The sequence below is a fragment of the Equus caballus genome, chromosome 26 (assembly GCF_041296265.1).
Source record: "Equus caballus isolate H_3958 breed thoroughbred chromosome 26, TB-T2T, whole genome shotgun sequence".
Taxonomy (NCBI): Eukaryota; Metazoa; Chordata; class Mammalia; order Perissodactyla; family Equidae; genus Equus; species Equus caballus.
The window spans coordinates 37,415,930-37,435,040 of NC_091709.1; the positions used below are offsets into that span (position 1 = coordinate 37,415,930).

At 51.5% G+C, this 19,111-nt stretch overlaps 1 protein-coding gene across 9 annotated transcripts in view; it reads left to right on the forward strand.

Moving 5' to 3' along the window:
* ITSN1 (intersectin 1) overlaps positions 1-19,111 on the forward strand; it is a 213,988-nt gene that overhangs the window by 163,707 nt on the left and 31,170 nt on the right. For 7 of the 9 annotated variants that reach the window (XM_023630068.2, XM_070252565.1, XM_023630067.2 and 4 more), the window contains 3 exons: positions 11,055-11,176; positions 12,648-12,754; positions 18,875-19,058. In XM_023630068.2, the coding sequence (XP_023485836.1) occupies positions 11,055-11,176; positions 12,648-12,754; positions 18,875-19,058 (413 nt within the window). The remainder of the gene's footprint in view (positions 1-11,054; positions 11,177-12,647; positions 12,755-18,874; positions 19,059-19,111) is intronic. The other 2 variants (XR_011433019.1, XR_011433018.1) reach the window with 1 other exon arrangement.

Below are 19,111 nucleotides of genomic sequence, written 5' to 3' on the forward strand. Positions count from 1 at the left end.
GATCCAGAGCTCTGGGCCTTGGATGCCTCTGTGCTGTTTGCTGGGCCTCCAGCAGCGCGTGAGCCCTACAGTCTGCCCCCGCCAAGGAGCCAAGCCAGGATGCCCCTCTCCCGGGGGCGTTACCTTGGCGTTCTGAGGTCCCCGTGGGAAGACCCCCACACGTTGGAATCCTCAGTAACGGGCCTCCACTGCTGTGATCTCCAGTAGGAACCCTCACCCTGCCCAGTCCTCAAGGGGCAGAAGTACATCTGCCTGTCCTCTCCCTCCCCCGACCCTCCCCCGTCCCTTGCTGTGTCAGGGCCCAACCTGCTGGCGTTTCTCCAGCAAGCAGCTTCAGCTTCCCTCCCGCTACTCCCTGAGAGTCATGGCTGAGGAATATGGAACCAGGTGATGGGGTTGTGCTCAGCAGAAGGTGAGCGGACAAGGTGCCTGCTCTCCCGAAGGCTGTAGGAGCTGGAAGAGACAGTCAGCAGACAGATAAGCAAAATCATTTCAGCTAGTGATGCATGAAATGGGACAGCGTGCCCGAGGACCAGGGCGACGGTAGATGGGATGGCCCTGGAAGGCCTCCTGGAGTGGTGACATGGGGGTGGAGATCTGACTGCAGAGGAGTCAGCGTGCAAAGATCAAGGGGACCAGCATTCTAAGCCTGAGGAACAGCAAGTGCAAAGACCCCGGAAGGGGAATGAGTTTCTCCTGCTCTTCCCATCGGGACGCACTAATCTTCTAAGTGGTCACTGCTCCATACTCAGCGTCTTCCAGCCTCTTCTCCACACCTTAGGCAGGGAGCTGTTTTAAAAAGCCAACTACTGCTTAAATCATCCAGGGGGTTCATAGTCCTCATGGGATAAAGATGCAGGTCTCACAGTTGGTCTGCAAGGCTCCGCTGCTCTATTCCCATCTTCTTCTGCCCATTCGGCAGCCCCCTCCCCTTCCCTCTCCTCATTTATACCAGTTTCTGCTCCATTTTTAGCATGGCTCAGCTATCGCTTCCTCAGAGAAGCCTTCCCCAGCCGGGGCCTTCCTATCTGAGTTGCTGACAGGCCCACCAATGGGTGGCCACTGTCGTCGAAAACATTCCAGGTTTCCACACCAAATGTGTTGCAGGGGCCATGGGCCTCTCGAGCTTGCAGGAGGGGATGCTGATGCTTGAAGAGCTGAAGTCTGCTTGTGCTGTTATGGAGCTGGTCTCCAGCAATCTGATCCAACTTTCTTTCTAGTTCTTTCTGCCACCTTTTGAGTCACCACGATGACCCTAAAGAGAAGTCCAGGCTTCTGTTGCCCCAGTGGGTTTCCCACTGGCCCTCTTGAAGACTGTCTCCTCTGACCTCTGAGCCAGGTGATGGAAAGGTCCACTTGGATCACCGGTCCCCACTGCAGCATCCTGGGCACGCATCGGGAAGGAAGTGGGGTGGACAGACAGCATGGACGTGGAGCCTCTCCCTGCCTTAGAGATTGCATGACCCAAACTCCCAAAGCCTCATCTTCCTCCCAGGGCTCTGTGTGCCTGCACGTCCAAAGAGAGGTGGTGCCTGGGCCCGAGTCCATGGACCCTCATCATGCAGCCCTACCCTGACTGTTGAGTCTTACCCAACCAGACCTTCCCTCTGTCACCATTCTCCTCACCACCTCCCCAGGATTCTTGTGTCAAGCCTAAGCCACTGGTGGGCCCCACCCAGTATGCCCTCACCCCATCTTGCCACCTCTGTCCACTTACCTTCACCACTCCTCCTTTCTCTGCTGCCTGGCCCAGCTCCGTTGACTCTCTATGACTGAGCTCTTTGCTGAATTCCTAGTTACTTGTACGTGAACATGAGTGGATAGAGGCTGATGCAGAAACACATACATGCAGTCACGCATCACTTAACTATGGGACACGTTCTGAGAAATGCATCATTAGGCGATTGTGTCATTCTGTAAACATCATAGAGTGCACTTACACACACCTAGATGGTATAGCCTACTACACACCTAGGCTATTCGGTACTAATCTTATGCGATCACAGTTGTCTCCTATGCGATCACAGTTGTCTATGTGGTCCCTCGTTGACTGAAACGTCATTATGTGGCACATGATTGTATTCTTTTCTCCCTAATTAGACTGTGAACTCCCTGGGTCAAGGCCATATCCCATGAAGATCTACACAATAGCATCACTAATCAATAGCAATGGTACCTCCCCTTGCATAGTTTATTACGTATTGCATGACGCCCAGTCTCCTCATTAGATTATCCACTGGGAGGCAGCATCTACCTCGCACCCTTGCGTATCATCCAGGGGCCCTCACTCATGGCAGTTGCTCAGGAAGTGTTCCTAGGGGGCAGTCCTGTTGCCCTCCCATTGTTCCTCAGGCTCATTCCTTCCTCCCCAACAAGGTTGTGAGGGAAAGGACGCATCACGGTGTTCAGTCTCCCCTCTGTGTGTGGCCTAGAACCCTGCACAAACTCATGCTTGGGAAGGCACCATTATTTAAAAAAGAAATTCATATGGGAAGGCCCTAGAACAGGAAATGAGCTCATGAATTATAAGAATTGTTATTCTTCATTCTTATAAGCACCCTAAGTACCATGTGTTTACGTATGTGTTCGGTTTTCTGTCTCCCTCCACTAGAATGGAAGTTCCGGGAAAGCAGGGACCTGAGCGCGTCTGCGCAGTTGCTGGAGATGAGCAGAAGTGTCACAGGCTCAGGTTGTCTCTTGTGTCCAACGAGGCCAGTTTGCCAAGTTAGGAGAGACCCCAGGGGACCAGGCTATTCTTAGACTCTCGTGAAGAAAGTTCCAGTGGGATGAGAAGTGCACCTGTCCCTCTGGATCGCCCAGAACTGGTCTGGCCTCCAGACCATCCCATGGGTGGGGCCACCCCAGGGCTGGACAGCCAAGGTCCGTTTTTGGAGGAAACCCAGCTGCGTTGACCTGCCTGGCTGTCAGTAGTCCCTGACAGCTTCAGGCTTCAAGGACAAGAGTGTCGTCTCAGCCAGGTCTGGTAGGAATGTACTGGGAGAGAAAGGGGGATGGACCACCCTCAGACCCACTCTTTGAAGAGCTGGTGGTTTCCTTGTAGTTCTCCAAGACATCAAGAGCAAAGGTTTTTATTCCTGGTTGCAGAGATCACTATATGTCTTTGGACCCTGTCCCCTCCGTTAAAGATGGCATTGAGCAGAGTGACCTTTCAAGCTCTAACCCTAGAGTCAGGAGGCCAGGTGGTGGCAGTGTGGCCTCCAGGAACAGAGCGTCAGAGGTTCTCTGGGCTCGGGGCCATGGATGGCCTTGGCCCATCAGCTTTCTGTGGTTAAGGCCATCACATCCCTTTGGACAAGTTGCTTGAGTGACTTGCCTTGGGCTGGATTCGGTTCAGCAGTTGTGGCAACTCTCATGCTACATGTGCCTGGACAGGTCTGGTTTCTGAATCTCGTGCCCTTTACACCAGGTGTCTTGATTTCCAGGCAATCTTCCTTCTCATGGAGTGGTCCTCACTCTTGGCTGCACGTCGGAACCACCTGGAAGCTTTACAAATTACAGATGCCCAGGTCATACCCCAGCCAGTCGGATTTGATTGGTCTGGGGTGCAGCAGGGACACTAGGCTTTATAAAAGCTCCTTGGGTGAGTCCAATGTGCAGCCAAACTCGAGGGCCATAGCCCTCATCCATCGTCTATGCAGCTGCCATAGTGATCCTCCTGAAATACAGCCAGGACCTTCCCTGGTTCTGCCACCAAAGACGAAAATACACACGCCTCACTCCAGGGTTCAAAGCCTCCTTGACTGTGCTTTCCCACCTGTTATGGGCTGAACTGTGTTTCCCCCAAAACTCGTATGTCAAAGCCCTTACCCCTAGTACCCGAGAACAGGACTATATTTGGAGATAGGGACTTTAAAGGGGTCATCAAGTTAAGATGAGGCCATTAGGGTGGGCCCTAATGCAATCTGACTTGTGTCCTTAATAAGAAGAGGAGACTTGGGCACAAAAAGTCACCAAGGGTGATCACATGCAGAGGAAAGACCATGTGAGGACGTGGGGAGAAGACGACCGTCCGCCAGCCAAGGAGAAAGGCCTCGGAAGAAACCAGACCCGCCAGCAGCTTGATCTCGGACTTCCAGCCTCCAGAACCGTGAGACAGTAAAGTTCTATTGTCAGAGCCGCCCAGGCCATGGAACTTTGTTACAGCTGCCCGAGTTCACTGATACATCACCTTTCCAGCAAGGCCAGAGGCACAGTGGCTGAGAGCCGGGTCTCATGGGGTCCCACTCCCTCTGCCATTTGTTAACTGAGGCTTTGGTAGGGGACTTCACTTCTCTGTGGCTCAGTTTCCTTGTTCCCTCTGCTCGGACCCGTCCCAACTGCCCACCCTCCCTGACATTTGCCTGACGAAGTCCAACTCAAATTCCTCCTCCCCTGGAAAATATTCCCAACATCCCTCTTGTCAAGACTCCTGCCTCCTCCCTTATATTCCAATAAAGATGTGTTTGTACTTCTAACATCCCAATCTGCCTTGTGTACCCAAAGGATTTATTTACGGCCGCTACTAAGGATACCCAAAATACCACAGATAGCGCACATCGGAAGCAGGAACTGGGGAAGAAAGGAAAACAAGGGTGTGACATAGATGGGAGCAGGAATGAGCTAACAAATGCATACCATGGGGCACTTGATGCCACACCAGGAATTCCAGTGTCGGTTATAAAGCCACAAATGATACGCCTTTAATAAAAAAAATTACTAACATTCTTATTTACGGACAATTAAGAGATGACTTACCCCTGAGAGTAATTTGATTTTCACCACTTCTTAACAGTTATTATGCTGCCTGGAAGCTCATGTAGGCTGAATTCTCCTTCTAGGGAAAAAGTTAAGCTCATCTGGAAGCTACCTTGGCACTTCTATCTTCTGTGTTATGACTCAATGCAGCTAAGGGGAAGCTCCCAGAGGGACCCAGCCTCCTGGGGCCTGGCCAGCCCCCAGGACAGGCTGGAGAGGGATGCCTGGGCTCAGCTGGACATCGGCACAGCGGGTCTTTGGTGCAGTCGGGTGACATTCCCCCATCTCTTGCTGCAGGCCCAGTGCCCACCTGGCTTCCTTAGACCCCCGTAAAAATCCAGTCTTAGGGATTTGCAACTCTGTGGTCTCGAGGACTGATAACTGACAGTGATGCCCTCTGTGAGCGCCTGCGGTTTGGCAAGGATCTGAGTCAGGATGGAAGGCCCGAGCCTCCGGTAGGCTGAGGCTCCTGAAGGACCCGGCCCACCCCCTTTGTCACAGAATCCCAGCTCTAAGCACAGTGGTCACAGCAGGAATGCACAAGTTCACAGCTTAGACAATGGGGGTTTCAGATGTCAGCTGCAGGCTGGAGGATAAAGTGACCAGAGGACCTTCCTTACGTCACATCCGTTGTGGGCTTCGCCTGCCTTTCCTACATGCCAGGCCACCCCTCCCTGCCCCCATGCCACTGTGCCCAGGAGGTGGAGGGCTGCACAATTAGATTCATTTTCCCTGGAGAATCCATCCAGTGTAGCGTTGAGGAGAGTGGGCTCAGCTGGCAGGAGAGACCGGGGCCGTAAGGTCCCATTTCCTCCAGCCAGGTCATCCCTGGAGAAGCCTTCAGCGTAGACGGGAGCTCCAGGAGCCCAGTTAACATGTATCCTGCTGACCTGGGGCCATTTAGCCAGAGGACTTGGGCTGAATGTCCTCAGAGACATTGGTGTATTCTTTCCCTGGTTTTTCAATGAAAAACCATCGCCTGAACTTCCACATTGCTGGATGCTACCCAGCTCTCTCCCCTGGTCCCTCCCGCATCATGACCTCTGTGATCTATTTCCCACCTTATCTCCCACAGCGTTTCTGCGTTCACCTGACACATTGGTCCGTTCCCCCCCCCACCCCCCATAACGGCCCCATTCACCCAGCCAAATGGAAACCCAGTGCAAGTAGGACCTCCTGGCAGACTCCTCCTCTCTCGGGCCAAAGAGCATCTACTTTTCTGAGTGCCTGCAGCCTCCACCTTCCGCACAGCTCGCAGGCTCATTGTTTATTGCTTGCCGTTTTAAATTTAATTTTCAAGTCTCCCTCAGGGCTGTGAGTTTCCTTGAGGACAAGGACACTATCCTGCTTATTTCTGTATCTCTTGGACTTCATAGGAACTTGATAAATATTTATTGACCGTCTTATAGTATATTTTGGCCCATTTCATAACAGGAACCAGGCGTGTTTATTTGCTTTGCTCAGTGGCCAGCTTGCTGTGGGGGCTGGTTTGGTTTTTAAAATTATGGTCCTTGATGGGAAAGGAAGTAGAATGGTTGGGGGTGTGGAGAGAGGCGATGCTCATTTTTTACCCTAAATACTTCTGTATCCTTTGAACTGTTTACCATAAGCATATGTTCATGTATTACTTTTGTAATAAAATGATTTATTTAAATGATGCTGTTCATATGAATATTGTCCCATGGGGACAGGTGACTGTTTTGGGTAAGATTTTCCCGTACTTTTCTCCAGTGCCCCAGATTCAAATCCTTTCAAAATGGCATCTTTCTATTTTGTAAATGTGTCTGACTCTACAAAATTATAAGGGGCAGTGCAGAGATTAGGAATTTTACGTGGGCTCTAATTGGGGATCATTTTTAACTGCCTGGAGTCCTTTGCAATATTATTTCAGCTGTGAGTGGATTAAATTAGTTATAAGAATCTCTTCATCACGCCGACATGTCCACAAAAGGTTATTTGCCATAATCTGTCTTCTCGTTTTTCCTCGGGAAGGGAGCCAGCAAACTGTGGTTTATCCTGCTTCCCAAAGGAGAGAAGGACCACATCCCTCCACCCCTAAAGGAAACTCTTATTTGAAATGTCTTTTCCATTTACCCTGCTCTGAATAATGAAGTTTTTAAAGTCTCTTGTTTTTCTAAATATTAAATTTTCAAAGAAAGGATATTTTTGAGTTCAAAGTGTCTATTTCAAGTCTGTAATGGTTCTCGTGGTCTGGCATTCCCCAGCAAGAATTTTTAAAACAGCATCCTATGGGTCACTTCAGTAGCTAACAAGATGGTTCCAAGCCAACATCATTGGCGCACAATGCTGAGACGAGTCTCCCTGCAAAATCTTTGCTTTGCATTGTGTTCTGGGTCCTGGAGAGGCCATTTGGACCATCCCCCTGTCTCCAGGTAGGCTGGTAGGTGGACCTGTGTGGGGCAGACTTCGTCGAAGCAAGCAGCCCAGGGTCACAGAGCACCTCGCTCTAGACTTCTCAGCTCCATCAGCTCTGACTTGGGCCTGTCACTTGGGTTGACTGGATGGCCGGAGCAGAAGGCCATGCAGCCCCCTCATGTCCCTCTCCATTCCCCCCTGTGCAGGAGACCTCCTCACCCCGAACTGGCCCCAGCACCTGAGATTCTTGGACCAATGACCCAAATCCACCCTGGACTTTCTGCTGTCACTCTAGCTCCGAGCTTCTCCAAATCCACACCATATAAAATTTGAAGACTCTGAACTTCTGAAATCCAAAGCAAGCCAGTGCCTGTCATCTTTCCTCCCAGGTCCTTGTTTCCGATTCCTCAGTCATCCTGAGCATATCTTCCGGTCACTGGCACAGTCCTGGTGCAGAGTGTAATCCCATTCTGGTTGTCAGTCTCTAGTAATGTCAGCATTTCTCAGTGGGGTGCTCTTGGCATTTGAGCACCCAATGCAGTTCTGCCATGTATACTGCAGGTCATCGAGCAGTCCTGATCCAGCCACCAAATTCCAGCAGTCTAGTCATTATGACAACCACGAATGCATTCTCAGCCCTGGGGGTGAGGCTGGATGCAGTACAACCCTCAACCTGGTGGGGGGAAGTACCTGGGGAGACAGTACTATCCTCAGCCTGTGGGAGATTTGCGGGGGCAGTGTTCAGTACCACCTTCAGCATGTTGGGGATGCTCAGTACCACCCTCAGCCTGGGGGTGGTGGGACAGTACCATCTTCAGCCTGTTGGGGGCAGTACTACCCTCAGCCTGTGGGAGATTTGGGGGGGCAGCATTCAGTACCACCTTCAGCGTATTGGGGAGGCTCAGTAACACCCTCAGCCTGGGGGGGCAGTACCACCTACAGCCTGTAGGGGGCAGTACCACTGCCAGCTGAGACCCCCAAGGTTCTTAGCTGAATGCTCTGGAGGGCAGCGTTTGTCCCCTCCCATGGTGAATCTCCAGCACCCGGCACAGTTAGTGCTAGAGTCTTGGTAGGACGTAACTGAATATTTGTCAAATGGATGAATGAGATCCATGAACAAGCTTCAGGAGGGCCTGTGAACTCTACAAAATTCTGTGCAAAATGTGTGTGTATGTTGTGTGCATTGTACACGTGTTTTTGGGGGCCAGGGTTTATAGCATCCATCAGATTCTCCAAGGGAAATTGTGACCTAAAGGGACATTCGGAAGACTGGTCCAACCAGTGTCCACTACTCCCCTGGTGTGGGTGTCCCTGCAAACGTCACGGCCCAGGGTTTGTGAGGCGAGTAGTGGCACTGCAGCTCCTACAACATTCTAATCTCCCTCAGAAAGGAACGCCCTGAAAATTCCAGGGGAGGAATTTTCTCTCTGCTTCCAAGAGAGTTCATACAAGTCCTTGTAATGCAAGGGCTGCTTTCTGCCGTTTGACAAGAAATGACCTTACTCCTGGGCTCTATGAGTCACTAAGAGTTTGGTGAGAAGAGGCCAGGAATGGGATGTTTTCCTCCCAAAGTGAAGAGTGTTTCCTGGGTGGCTTTCTTAATAAAAGCCAAAGAAGTTGGTGACATCAGTCAGCTTCCCTAAGCCAGAGCAGCAGCTCAGGAGAGGCGGGCTGAACTGAATGAGGGGGTCATCCTCACTTGCTTCCTTCCTGAGTTCACTGTTGATGCAACTGTTTTAATAAAACACAACCAATGCCCCAAGGCAGGAAGAACAACTGGGCCAAGCCGTGGGTGAGCAGAGGGCCCAAGTTCCAGATGCATCTGCAGAAGGTTCCTGCTCAGCCCGTGGCCCTGTGGAATGAGAGCTTGGCCGCACTGTGGTGCCTTTGAGCGAAGTCTCAGCTAAACGGGTGCAGAGGGTGTTAACGTAATGATGGCTCCTCCCTGCTGCTTTCCTGGCATCCGTCTGCCCATCCTGGGATGGTCCTGTCCTAGGAGAGAAGCTACAGCATTCTAGAAAGGGCATTTGGCCAGGGGAGGAGGCCGAACTGCGGACTGGAAGCACGGCGGCTCAGAGTTAATCTCCAGCACAGTGAGGCCCATGCCAAGAAGTCTGTGACATCATCTGCCCCAGAGGGATCATTCTATTTGGAGAAGCTTCCAGCATATAGACTTAGATCAGTCATGAGCCCAGATAACTCACTCGGGGAAGACGGGAGCTCTGAGGCACTGCTGGTAGTCGGAGCAGGCTTCTCAAACTTGAGTGTGCCTACAAAATCACCTGGAGAGCTTATTAAATCAGATTCCCGGACCCCAACTCCACAGAGTATTCAGCAGGGGCCTGATGATTTGCATTTGTCACAAACTGCCAAGTGCTGCTGATGCTGCTGGTCTGGGGACCACGCTTTGAGCACCGCCGGTCCCCAGCAGGGGTTTTCACACTGTGCTCCATTGCGCCCCCTTGTGGGGAGAAGAAGGGATGAGAAAAGCAAGTAAATGGGACTCGGCATCCCCACCCCGCCTACATCCAAGACGTCTCCCAAGCTGTTTTACAAATCTGGTTTCCGTGATTAAACGAAGAACCCCTGATGAAAAGGAAGGGGGAGACCACCAGCTTGATGAGGGGTACTCCCGAGAACAGAGCTTCCGTTCTCTCTTTCCAGTGTGCATGTCGTGGGGCAACCTCTGCCAATAACCCAAGAACATTCCAAGCAAACAAAATCCCAAATAACCGGCTAAGCGAGCAGAGGCAGGGGCAGGCACCACCTCCTGTGTGTGCTCCATCTCAGGCCACCACAGCCATTCCCTGCAGCACCTGAGGCCGTGGTTGTGCCTGGCTGTCTGCGGCTGGAAGGCTTTCCTCATCTGCCTGCAGGCTCGCTGCGCGGCTTCCACGGGCGCAGGAGAGCAGCCTGGCCCAGGAGAGTTTATCCAGCACGGTCTGGGTGCGCCCCACATCTGCCCTGTTCCCAGGCCCATCAGGAGCCACAGCACAGCCACTTCATCCTCCCAAAAGCAACCTCAGGACCACCTTATGCCTTCCTGTAGCTTGCACCCAGCAGTAGTGGTCCGGAGTAGTGTCCGGGCTCTGGAGTCAAAGTCAGGGTTCGACTCTTGGCTTCACCACCACCCAGCTCAGAGATCTTGTGTGAATCAGCCTCTCTAAGCCTCAGTTTCCTCGTCTGTGAAATGGAAATAATTGCACATCTATGTGGGCATTAAATGCAGCTGTCGATATAAAGCTCCCTGTCCAGAGCCTTGCGTGGTGTGAGCCTCCAGGAAACGTTGGCCACTTGTCCCGAACTCTTCTTTCTTAACATTCTTTTAGTGGTTTTGACGGAGCAGGAGTGTGCCTCCTGTATCAGCTTCCTAGGTAACAGATGACCTCGGACTGGGTGGCTAAAACAACAGAAATTTATTCTCTCCCAGTTCTGGAGATGAGAAGTCCAAAATCAAGGTGTTGGCAGGGCCGTGTGCCTCTGACCGCTTTAGGGGAGAATTTGTTCTCTGCCTTTCTCTTAGCTTCTGATGGCAGCCAGCAATCCTTGGCGTTCCTTGGCTTGTAGACATCTCTCTCTAGTCTCTGCCTCTGTTGTCACAGGACGTTCTTTCTGTCGTCTCTGTATTGTCTTCTTATGAGGACACCAGACATATTGGATTAGGGCCCACCCTAAGTGAGTATGACTTCGTCTGAATATGATTACATCTGCAGGAAACCCTATTTTCAAATAAGCTTGCATTCACAGGTACCAGAGGTTAGGACTTGAACATCTCTTTTTAGAGGACACTATGTAACCCTCAACACTGCCCGACTGGAGCGAGACCATAGACCCCAGCAGCCACGAGGACCCAGGGTCTCGCTGTGAAGCTTATGGGCCTCCCCAGACTTGGACTCAATTGTCCCATTGGTTGTGTTTTCCAGGGTGTTCAGATTTACATCTCTTGGACATGTTGACCCCAACTGAGAGAAAGAGACAAGGATACATCCACGAACTCATTGTCACGGAGGAGAACTATGTGAATGACCTGCAGCTTGTCACAGAGGTAACGGCGGCTGTGGGTGCTGGCGGGCGGTGGGGGGCACTGGCAGAGGGTGGGGAGAGGTGGGGGCCTCTGCCCAGGAGGCCCGTGCCCTGATTCTGAGTCTGAGAATCAGACTCTGATGTTTGGGGAGCATCTGGGCGGTCGATCACATAGGAGATTTTTGCCCGAGAGAAGATGGTTAAATTCTCACCCATGGCCAACTCAGAGTCCTACCAACAGAGGGGCAGAGAGCCCTCCTGCCAAGGGACAATGAGCCGGGGGGAGGTGCATGGAAGGGGACACGTGGACAGTGAGCTGGGAGTCTAGGCTCTTCTCAGAGAAGTTGCAACTCAGCCACCAGCCCACAGAGCAAGTCAGGGCATCTCCCTGGCCTTCAGGGTTAGCATCTGAAAATGGCAGCCCTCTGGCCAACATCTTGCATTGTTCCTAGTGCTCCACATTGCCCCTGAGGGAAATCTGTTGCTGAGAAGGAAGATGCGTCCTCCCAGGTCCCCCGTGTAGCCCTCCATCCTGAATGACGCCTCATTTTGTCTCTGCCTGCAGGCAGCCATTGAAAGATCTTGGTCACCTGTCCAGAAGGATGGGGAGATGCAGAGTTGGGAAGCTTTGCTTTTCCGGAAGCTTTTTATCCATACGCCTGGGGAGTTGTCATATTAGGACATGGGGTTTTGCAGAGCTGGCTGTCAGGGTCGCTCTACAATTTGAAAAGTATTGTGACGTGTAGAAATCCCACTCCTACCAACGGTGGTGAAACCATCTCCTCCTATTGTCTTAACAACCAGAGAAGACGTGCCTCGGTTACCCAGGCTGAATGAGTACAGGATGCGGGATAGGTTGCTGGCCCGCAAGGCCACCATTAACGCGTAGGAAAGATTGGTGCCAATTCAAAAAACATGCCCGTTTCTCGAGACACTTGTCTGTCACAAAATATTCAGTCTGGGATGTCCAGGATTGATTGTCACCGCCCCCCCCTTGGATATGGCACTTTTGTGCAGTGGCCTGGTAGATGCCAGGTTCAATGTCGGCTTAAGGACTCATGAAATGTAGGGCTCCCGGGGAACAGCCTCAGCCCAGCCAAGTGAGCTTCCCAGGTAGGCTGTCCCCATCCCTAACAAACTTTGGGAAGAGCGCCCTGCCCCCAATGGTAGATGACAGCCTCTTTGTAGGGGCTCACCACATGGGGTTCAGCCCAGATCATGGAGCTTGGGCCGGCTCATTTATTTCCCAGAGCCCAGGAGAAGAAAAACAATGCAGACCCAATGGGGGCCCCCTTTCAACGCCCCCCAGACAGAGGAGGGGCCGTCTGCTTCAGAAACTCTGCAGGAAGGCTGGGCGTTCAGCTTCTGGGCTCCCCACAAAGCTGCAGACGCCTCGGTCCTTCCGGTCGCTCTGAACAGATCTGTGTGTGCGTGTGTTTGAGTTTTAAGCTAACTGTTTGCTTTCTGAACTGCTCCGTTTTCTGCACCTGTAGATCTTTCAGAAACCCCTGATGGAGTCTGAGCTGCTGACAGAAAAAGAGGGTGCTATGATTTTTGTTAACTGGAAGGAGCTGATTATGTGTAATATCAAACTACTGAAGTAAGCCTCTCTTCTCTAATGCCCGGCCTCGCTTCCCCCTCGGCTCTCACACACTAGCACTTCTGTGTGGCTTCGTCCGTGTGTCCCCTCTCCTCCGTGCATGCCGCCCTCTGTTTCTTTCTGCCGTGTTTGCTCATTTCCACTCACGAGCACCATCGCTCTTTTGCACCCTGCTGCATTCTGAAACACACCCCCACGTTTTTCATTGTGGAGAGTCAATTGCCAAGGCATCTGAGGTCCTCCTTTTACTGTGGTTCTAGAACTTCCAGAGCGAGGCCGATTCTGGCTCTCCATCACTGGCTGGCTCCATCCTGGGATGTGGGGCAGCCCCCCTGCCCCGCCTTTTCTCAGGCCTGGGGTCCAATGGGCAAGTATTGGCCTCTTGAGACATTCTTGGCTCCTGTAGAGGGAACACGGTGGGACGGTTCACTGCCCACGGTCTGCAGCAGCTCCTGGGGGTGACTCACCAAGAAGCTGGCCTGGAGCTGGGTATTTTCTTCCTATTTCATCTGCAAAGTCAGCTACAGGGCCAGAGAGAAAGCACGGGGCCAGGAGTCCTGATACCTGGGTTTGGAGCCCAAATCACTGCCCTGCCTCTTTGAGCCTCAGTTTCCCCACCTGTAAAATGAAGGGATTGGATTACATCATCACAAATTCCCTTCCAGTTCTAAAAAAAGATCCAAATCTGTGTCCACCAGGCCCTCATTATAACATCACTTGCTAGGACACAGATCAAGTCCATGGTGATACAGCCAGCTGGGAGCAGGGGCCACCGTCTCCCTGGGGCAGAGAGTGACGTGTGGCCCCCGGGAACTCGTGTCCACCCCAAGCTCTACGTGCACGTACTTGAGAAGCCGCTGTTTCCTGCAAGTGGTCCCTGTGCTGTTCTTATAATTTCAGGTCCCCACTTCCCTGAGTGTGTGTCGGGAGTGGATGAGGGATGGAGAGACGAGGGGCAGAGAGGTGGATGTGAAGAAAGGACGTAACGCCTCCTCTCCCTGTGTTCTAGAAGACAAATCAAAGATGACCCCGGGGGTGGAGGGGGTGGTTAGAGAAAGCGTTTCTATTATCCTCCTCGAAGAGGATGGGGTAGAAGCTTCTGAGTGCAGGTCTGCGTCAGACTCTCGGGCCCACGCCCTGCTCTTGCCCACTGCCTGTGTGTCTTTGAGCAGGTCCCTCGCGTTCCCTGGGCTCAGCGCCCTCCTCTGTAAAGTGGGGATGAAAAGAGTACCTACCACGTAGTGTTCTTATTAGGGGGCCTTTCGATGATGGTCCATAGTAAGCGCTGGGCTTGGGCTCTGGGGACCCTGGTGGCAGGGGCTGAGCACCCACCCTTGCCTTGGAGGGAGGCTGCCCTGTCACCAGGAGGCATGGGGGTTAGTTAACCCCTGAGCCCACCAGTACTAAACCTCAGGTGCTGGAGACAAGTCGTTTTTTAAAATTTTTTAATTAAAGATGTTTTTTTAAAGATTGGCACCTGAGCTAACAACTGTTGCCAACCTTTTTTTTCTTTCTGCTTTTTCTCCCCAAATCCCCCCAGTACATAGTTGCATTTTTTTTGTTTTTTTGAGGAAGATTAGCCCTGAGCTAACTACTGCCAATCCTCCGTTTTTTTGCTGAGGAAGACTGGCCCTGAGCTAACATCCGTGCCCATCTTCCTCTACTTTATATGAGGGACTCCTACCACAGCATGGCGTTTCCCAAGCAGTGTCATGTCCGCACCTGGGATCCGAACTGGCGAACCCCGGGCCGCTCAAGCGGAACGTGCGCACTTAAATTCTGCGCCACCGGGCCGGCCCCCACATAGTTGCATATTTTAGTTGTGGGTCCTTCTAGTTGTGCCATGTGGGACGCCACCTCAGCGTGGCCTGATGAGCAGTGCCATGTCTGTGCCCAGGATCCAAACCAGCGAAACCCTGGGCCCATGAAGTGGAGCACACGAACTTAACCGCTGGGCCACGGGGCCGGCCCCGACAAGTAGTTTTAAAATAGACACAAAGTTTTTGTTGAAAATAAACCTGCAAGTCCAACCCCTTTCCTTGGGCAGCCATCAGCAGGGGACGGGGACGTGGGAGACGTGTCTGAGGCTTCCGAGCGTCTGTCCCTGGTCCCCCATCAGAGTTGTCCCGAGGGAAACGGCGTCCCATGCCTTTCTGTTGTCCTCCCACTTCTCGCTCTCCCTCCTGCTCTAGCCTGGGAAGAAGCAGCCCCTTTCTTGAGCTCTGTCGGGGCCGGGCCTGCCTGCTCCTCCCTCCTGTTAGCGCTGATGTGCTCCACAGCCCCAGAGGTAGGAATTGAGAGCTGTTACAGCTGGGAAACAAGGCTCAGAGAGGTTGAGCAACTTGCCCGAAGTCACACAGAAGGCGAGCGAGTCCCCTGGACTGCTCTGTGGATGACACCCAGGGTCCCACTGGGGCTTCCACACCTGTCCTGCCCCTGATGGAAAGAACATGGAACCAGGAGGCAGACGTCTTGAGTTTTTATAGTAGCTCCAGCGCCTTCTCACTTGTTCTTGGCAGTTTCCTTGGCCAGCCTGTAAAATTGCAGTGTGGTACCTGCCCTCTCTAAGATGCAGGGTTATTCTGAGGAGCAAGGCGGGCAGGTGCACGCCTGGCACGCTCTCCGTCATCACACAGATGTGCACGGGCACCATCCCCTCCCATCACAGTGTCCCTGTGCTCTGTCCCCTCCTCTGATGACCTGTTAGTTTGGACGAACTGGCTAATGTTGTCATCTTCCAGGTAAAATATGTAACAGGAGCCTCCGGGGCACCTGGTTTCGTTTTCTGTTTGTTTTTTTTTTTTCCCTTTTCAACATCATATTGTGAAAAATTACAACCTACAGAAAAACTGAAAGAACTGTGGGGTGAGCACCCATGTGGTAGGTTGTACAATGACATTTTGCCATATTCGCTTTGCTGCATAGGCTTAATTTATTCAGGCAATGGAATAACCCCAACGCTGGGGAGACGTGGGGGCTCCTGGCAGGCTGGAAGAGGGCGGCACTTGGGGATAAAGAGGATTTAGGGCAGCAGTGCCTGGAAGCCACCGTGAGCAGCCACATATCTGGCATTCCTGGTTGAAGGGCCAGCAGCTCCTCGTACTTCGGGGGGAGGAGGTCACAGGATTTATCAAACAGATAAATAAGAAATAGATAAAATGAAAATAAAAGGGGGCAACTGGGACATATGGACTTCCTACTAATGATGCCTTTGGTTGGGTTAGAGTGGATGACTGACTTTCTTACTGGTGAATGGAGAGCTGAGAAATTTGCCTTTATTAAGCAGAGTAGGGCAGAAACATCAGAACCTTTTGCTATTAAGAGCCAGGTGCAGGCCGCTAGGGGCAGCTGTCGGAGAGACAGCAGAAGGGATGCGGAAGTGAGGTAGGACCTGCAAACCCAGGTGCTGGGAACTGTTTATTTTTTATCAGGATCCTCCCCTGCCTCCTTGCTTGAAAAAAAGAAAGAAGGAAAAGAAAAAAATGAAAGAGCTTCTCCAAAAAAAAGTTCTCTTAAATATAAAATATTTGATTTACTTCCTAAAACTTAAGAACAATAGACACGATTTTATTTGAAGCAGAAAACAAAAGAAAAACAAAAAGCAAGAAATATATCTTGGAGGGTAAAAACAGGATGGAGAGAAAGAAGGAAAAAATGGAGCTTTGGGCTGGGAGTAGGGAGAAAGAGAGGGAAAAAGAGAGCATGGAAGAAATGAAGAGAAGGACAGCAGCAGAGAAGTGCAGAGGGGCCCTGGAAACAGGACAGCGGGAATCAGACAGAGAGGTTTGGGCGAGATGGCAGGGCTGCTTCGGGAGGAAGGAGGGAGCAGGAGCTGAGAGCAGCTCCGGGTGTGGAGGTGGGTCCGGGGCTTTGAGACTGCTGTCCCACGCACGGTGCTTACAAACTGCAGGCTCCAGAGTCAGACCACCCGGGTTCAAGGGCTATCTCTATCACCTATGGGGCCTGTGACTTTGGTCAAGTCACTCAATTTCTGTGTACCTCAGTTTCCACAATTAGAAGATAATAAGTAATAAACGTAAAAAAAAAAAGTGTTGAGTGCATAGGACGTGTTAATAAGCGCCAGTTCATTTGACCGCCCGCTCGGTCTGCAGCCTTCAGAGGTTGGGAACATCTATTTGTTCAGCAAACATTCGCGCGCTCTTTGAAATGTTCCTTAGCTGATTGAATACCCTCGCAGTTCAAGCCTAGAATCTGTAAAACTTTTTATGAGATTACAAATCAGCTCACCAAAGGGCCGGGCTGTGGCTGCAGCAGCCGAGTCCTGTGACCCCTGAGCCTGGTGACACCCCCTGTTGAAATCCATTCAAGCCGGGTCCTCTTAGGTCTTGCCTGTGCAGCAGAACTTCCCAGAAGGAGGCCCACAACTGAACCTAATAGGTGCTTGACCCCTCTTAGGGCCTGATTTTCAGGCTGCCTCCTGGATGGACAGCTTGAGTCTCAATGTGGCCCCCCGAACCCAGGATCTGGTCTAACTTCCTCAAGACAATGACAATCTGCTTATGATCTTTCTTCTTTTCCCTTTTTCTTGTCTCCCCATCATTTAAAAAAAAGAGGAGGGCGATGATAAAAGTACTTTTATTCCCTTGCAGAGCGATTGTTTTGCTCCTTGTAGGAAAATGATGGAATGATGCAATTTCTTCCTGTTTCCATCCATAGCAGGTTTGCAACATGGTTATTGAGGGCTCTCATTCCCCAAAATTGGTGGTGACGTCACCCTAGAGTAAATTTCTACACTTTGGGAGATATTCCACACCAACCCACAAAATGGCCAGTGGCCATTGGGCCATCCTGAGGGTACCAAGCTGCCACTCCTCACACCCCAGGCAGCCGGTGCTGATGCGCATCTCCATCCACCAGGGCATCTGCTTGAGGTTGAGTGGCTAATTGTTCAGACCACATAACTTACTCTATCTAAAGTTTCTCTCCTTGGCTTGCTTGCCCAATACAAGGATGTTTTTCCTTTATCCAAAAATGTAGGAGAAATAAAATAAAGTGATCTGAAGTTTTTAAAGCCCAATACTAAGATTGCAGAGCCTTCTTGGAATAATACAGCCCTACCCATGACCATGAAGAGAGCCAAAGGCATTCACGGTGACATCCTCCCACCCTTATGTTAAAATCGTATATCACACCATTCTGTTCCATCCATCCGTCCATCCATCCGTCCGTCTATCCATCCATCCATCTGTGGTCACTAGACAGAACACACTCATGGCCTCATATACTGTGGTCCTGCCCTCACAGTACATCGCTATCCTTGCCATGTAGTAGCTCAGTGTCATGCACCTTCTAGATACCAGAGTTAAGAGTTCGCATGTTAGAGCTGGCAGGGTGGGACGTACAGTCTTGGTTATCTTGCCCCCGAACACTCAGACGTGGCTGGACCCCGGAACAAACAGCTCCCAGTTGCTCCAGTCCCGTCTCGGCTTCCAGGGTGTAAACTGTTTGGGTCCCTTGGCCCATCGTCGTATTAATAGGCTTCTTTCCTCAGAACCCCTCCTAAGCCAGACACCTTCAAATTAGCCACAGCAGTGAAGCAGTGAACGGCCTTGACACCTGGCCTTGGTGAACGTAATGGGATTATTTTTCTATGGCAGTTGATTTACACCTTAATCATGTTCCGTTTAGTCTGAAAACGGGCCTCCATGTTCACTGGCAAAAGCAGCTTCCCTTGGGTGGCATCGGCCCCAGAAACAGGGTCAGCGTGGAGGCTGTACCAGCCCGGGGCCTTCACCACACATAATCCACAAAGTGAGACATCAACACGGGGATCCAGTCTGAGTTATTAAAGAAACGATTGCATATTTCTCCCTAAGAAAAAATTGTTTTTTAGGCTGATTTGTTCGGCAAAGAGTTTTTTTTTTTTAAGTTTTTATTCTTAAGAGCCAGCAAACAGCCATTATGCCAAAGAAAAATGCTCCGGTCACACCTCTCTGTAGAATTAGACTTGTTTCTTTTTCTGTTCCTTGTCTCTCAAATAGATCCTTTAGTGGCCCTTGGGTTTGTGCCCCTCACACACATTCTGTTTCTGTACCGCCTAGAAGTGTGCCGTGTCAGAGAGTGTGAGGGCGGGAGCTCACCTCTCGTGTTTCCGTGCAGAGCACTGAGAGTTCGCAAGAAAATGTCTGGGGAGAAGATGCCCGTGAAGATGATCGGTGACATCCTGACGGCGCAGCTGCCGCACATGCAGCCTTACATCCGCTTCTGCAGCTGCCAGCTCAACGGGGCTGCCCTGATCCAGCAGAAGACGGACGAGGCCCCGGACTTCAAGGAGTTTGTCAAAGTAAGGAGCCCAGGCTGAGCCGAGACCCTGTCCCCCGAGTGGCCATCTTTGGG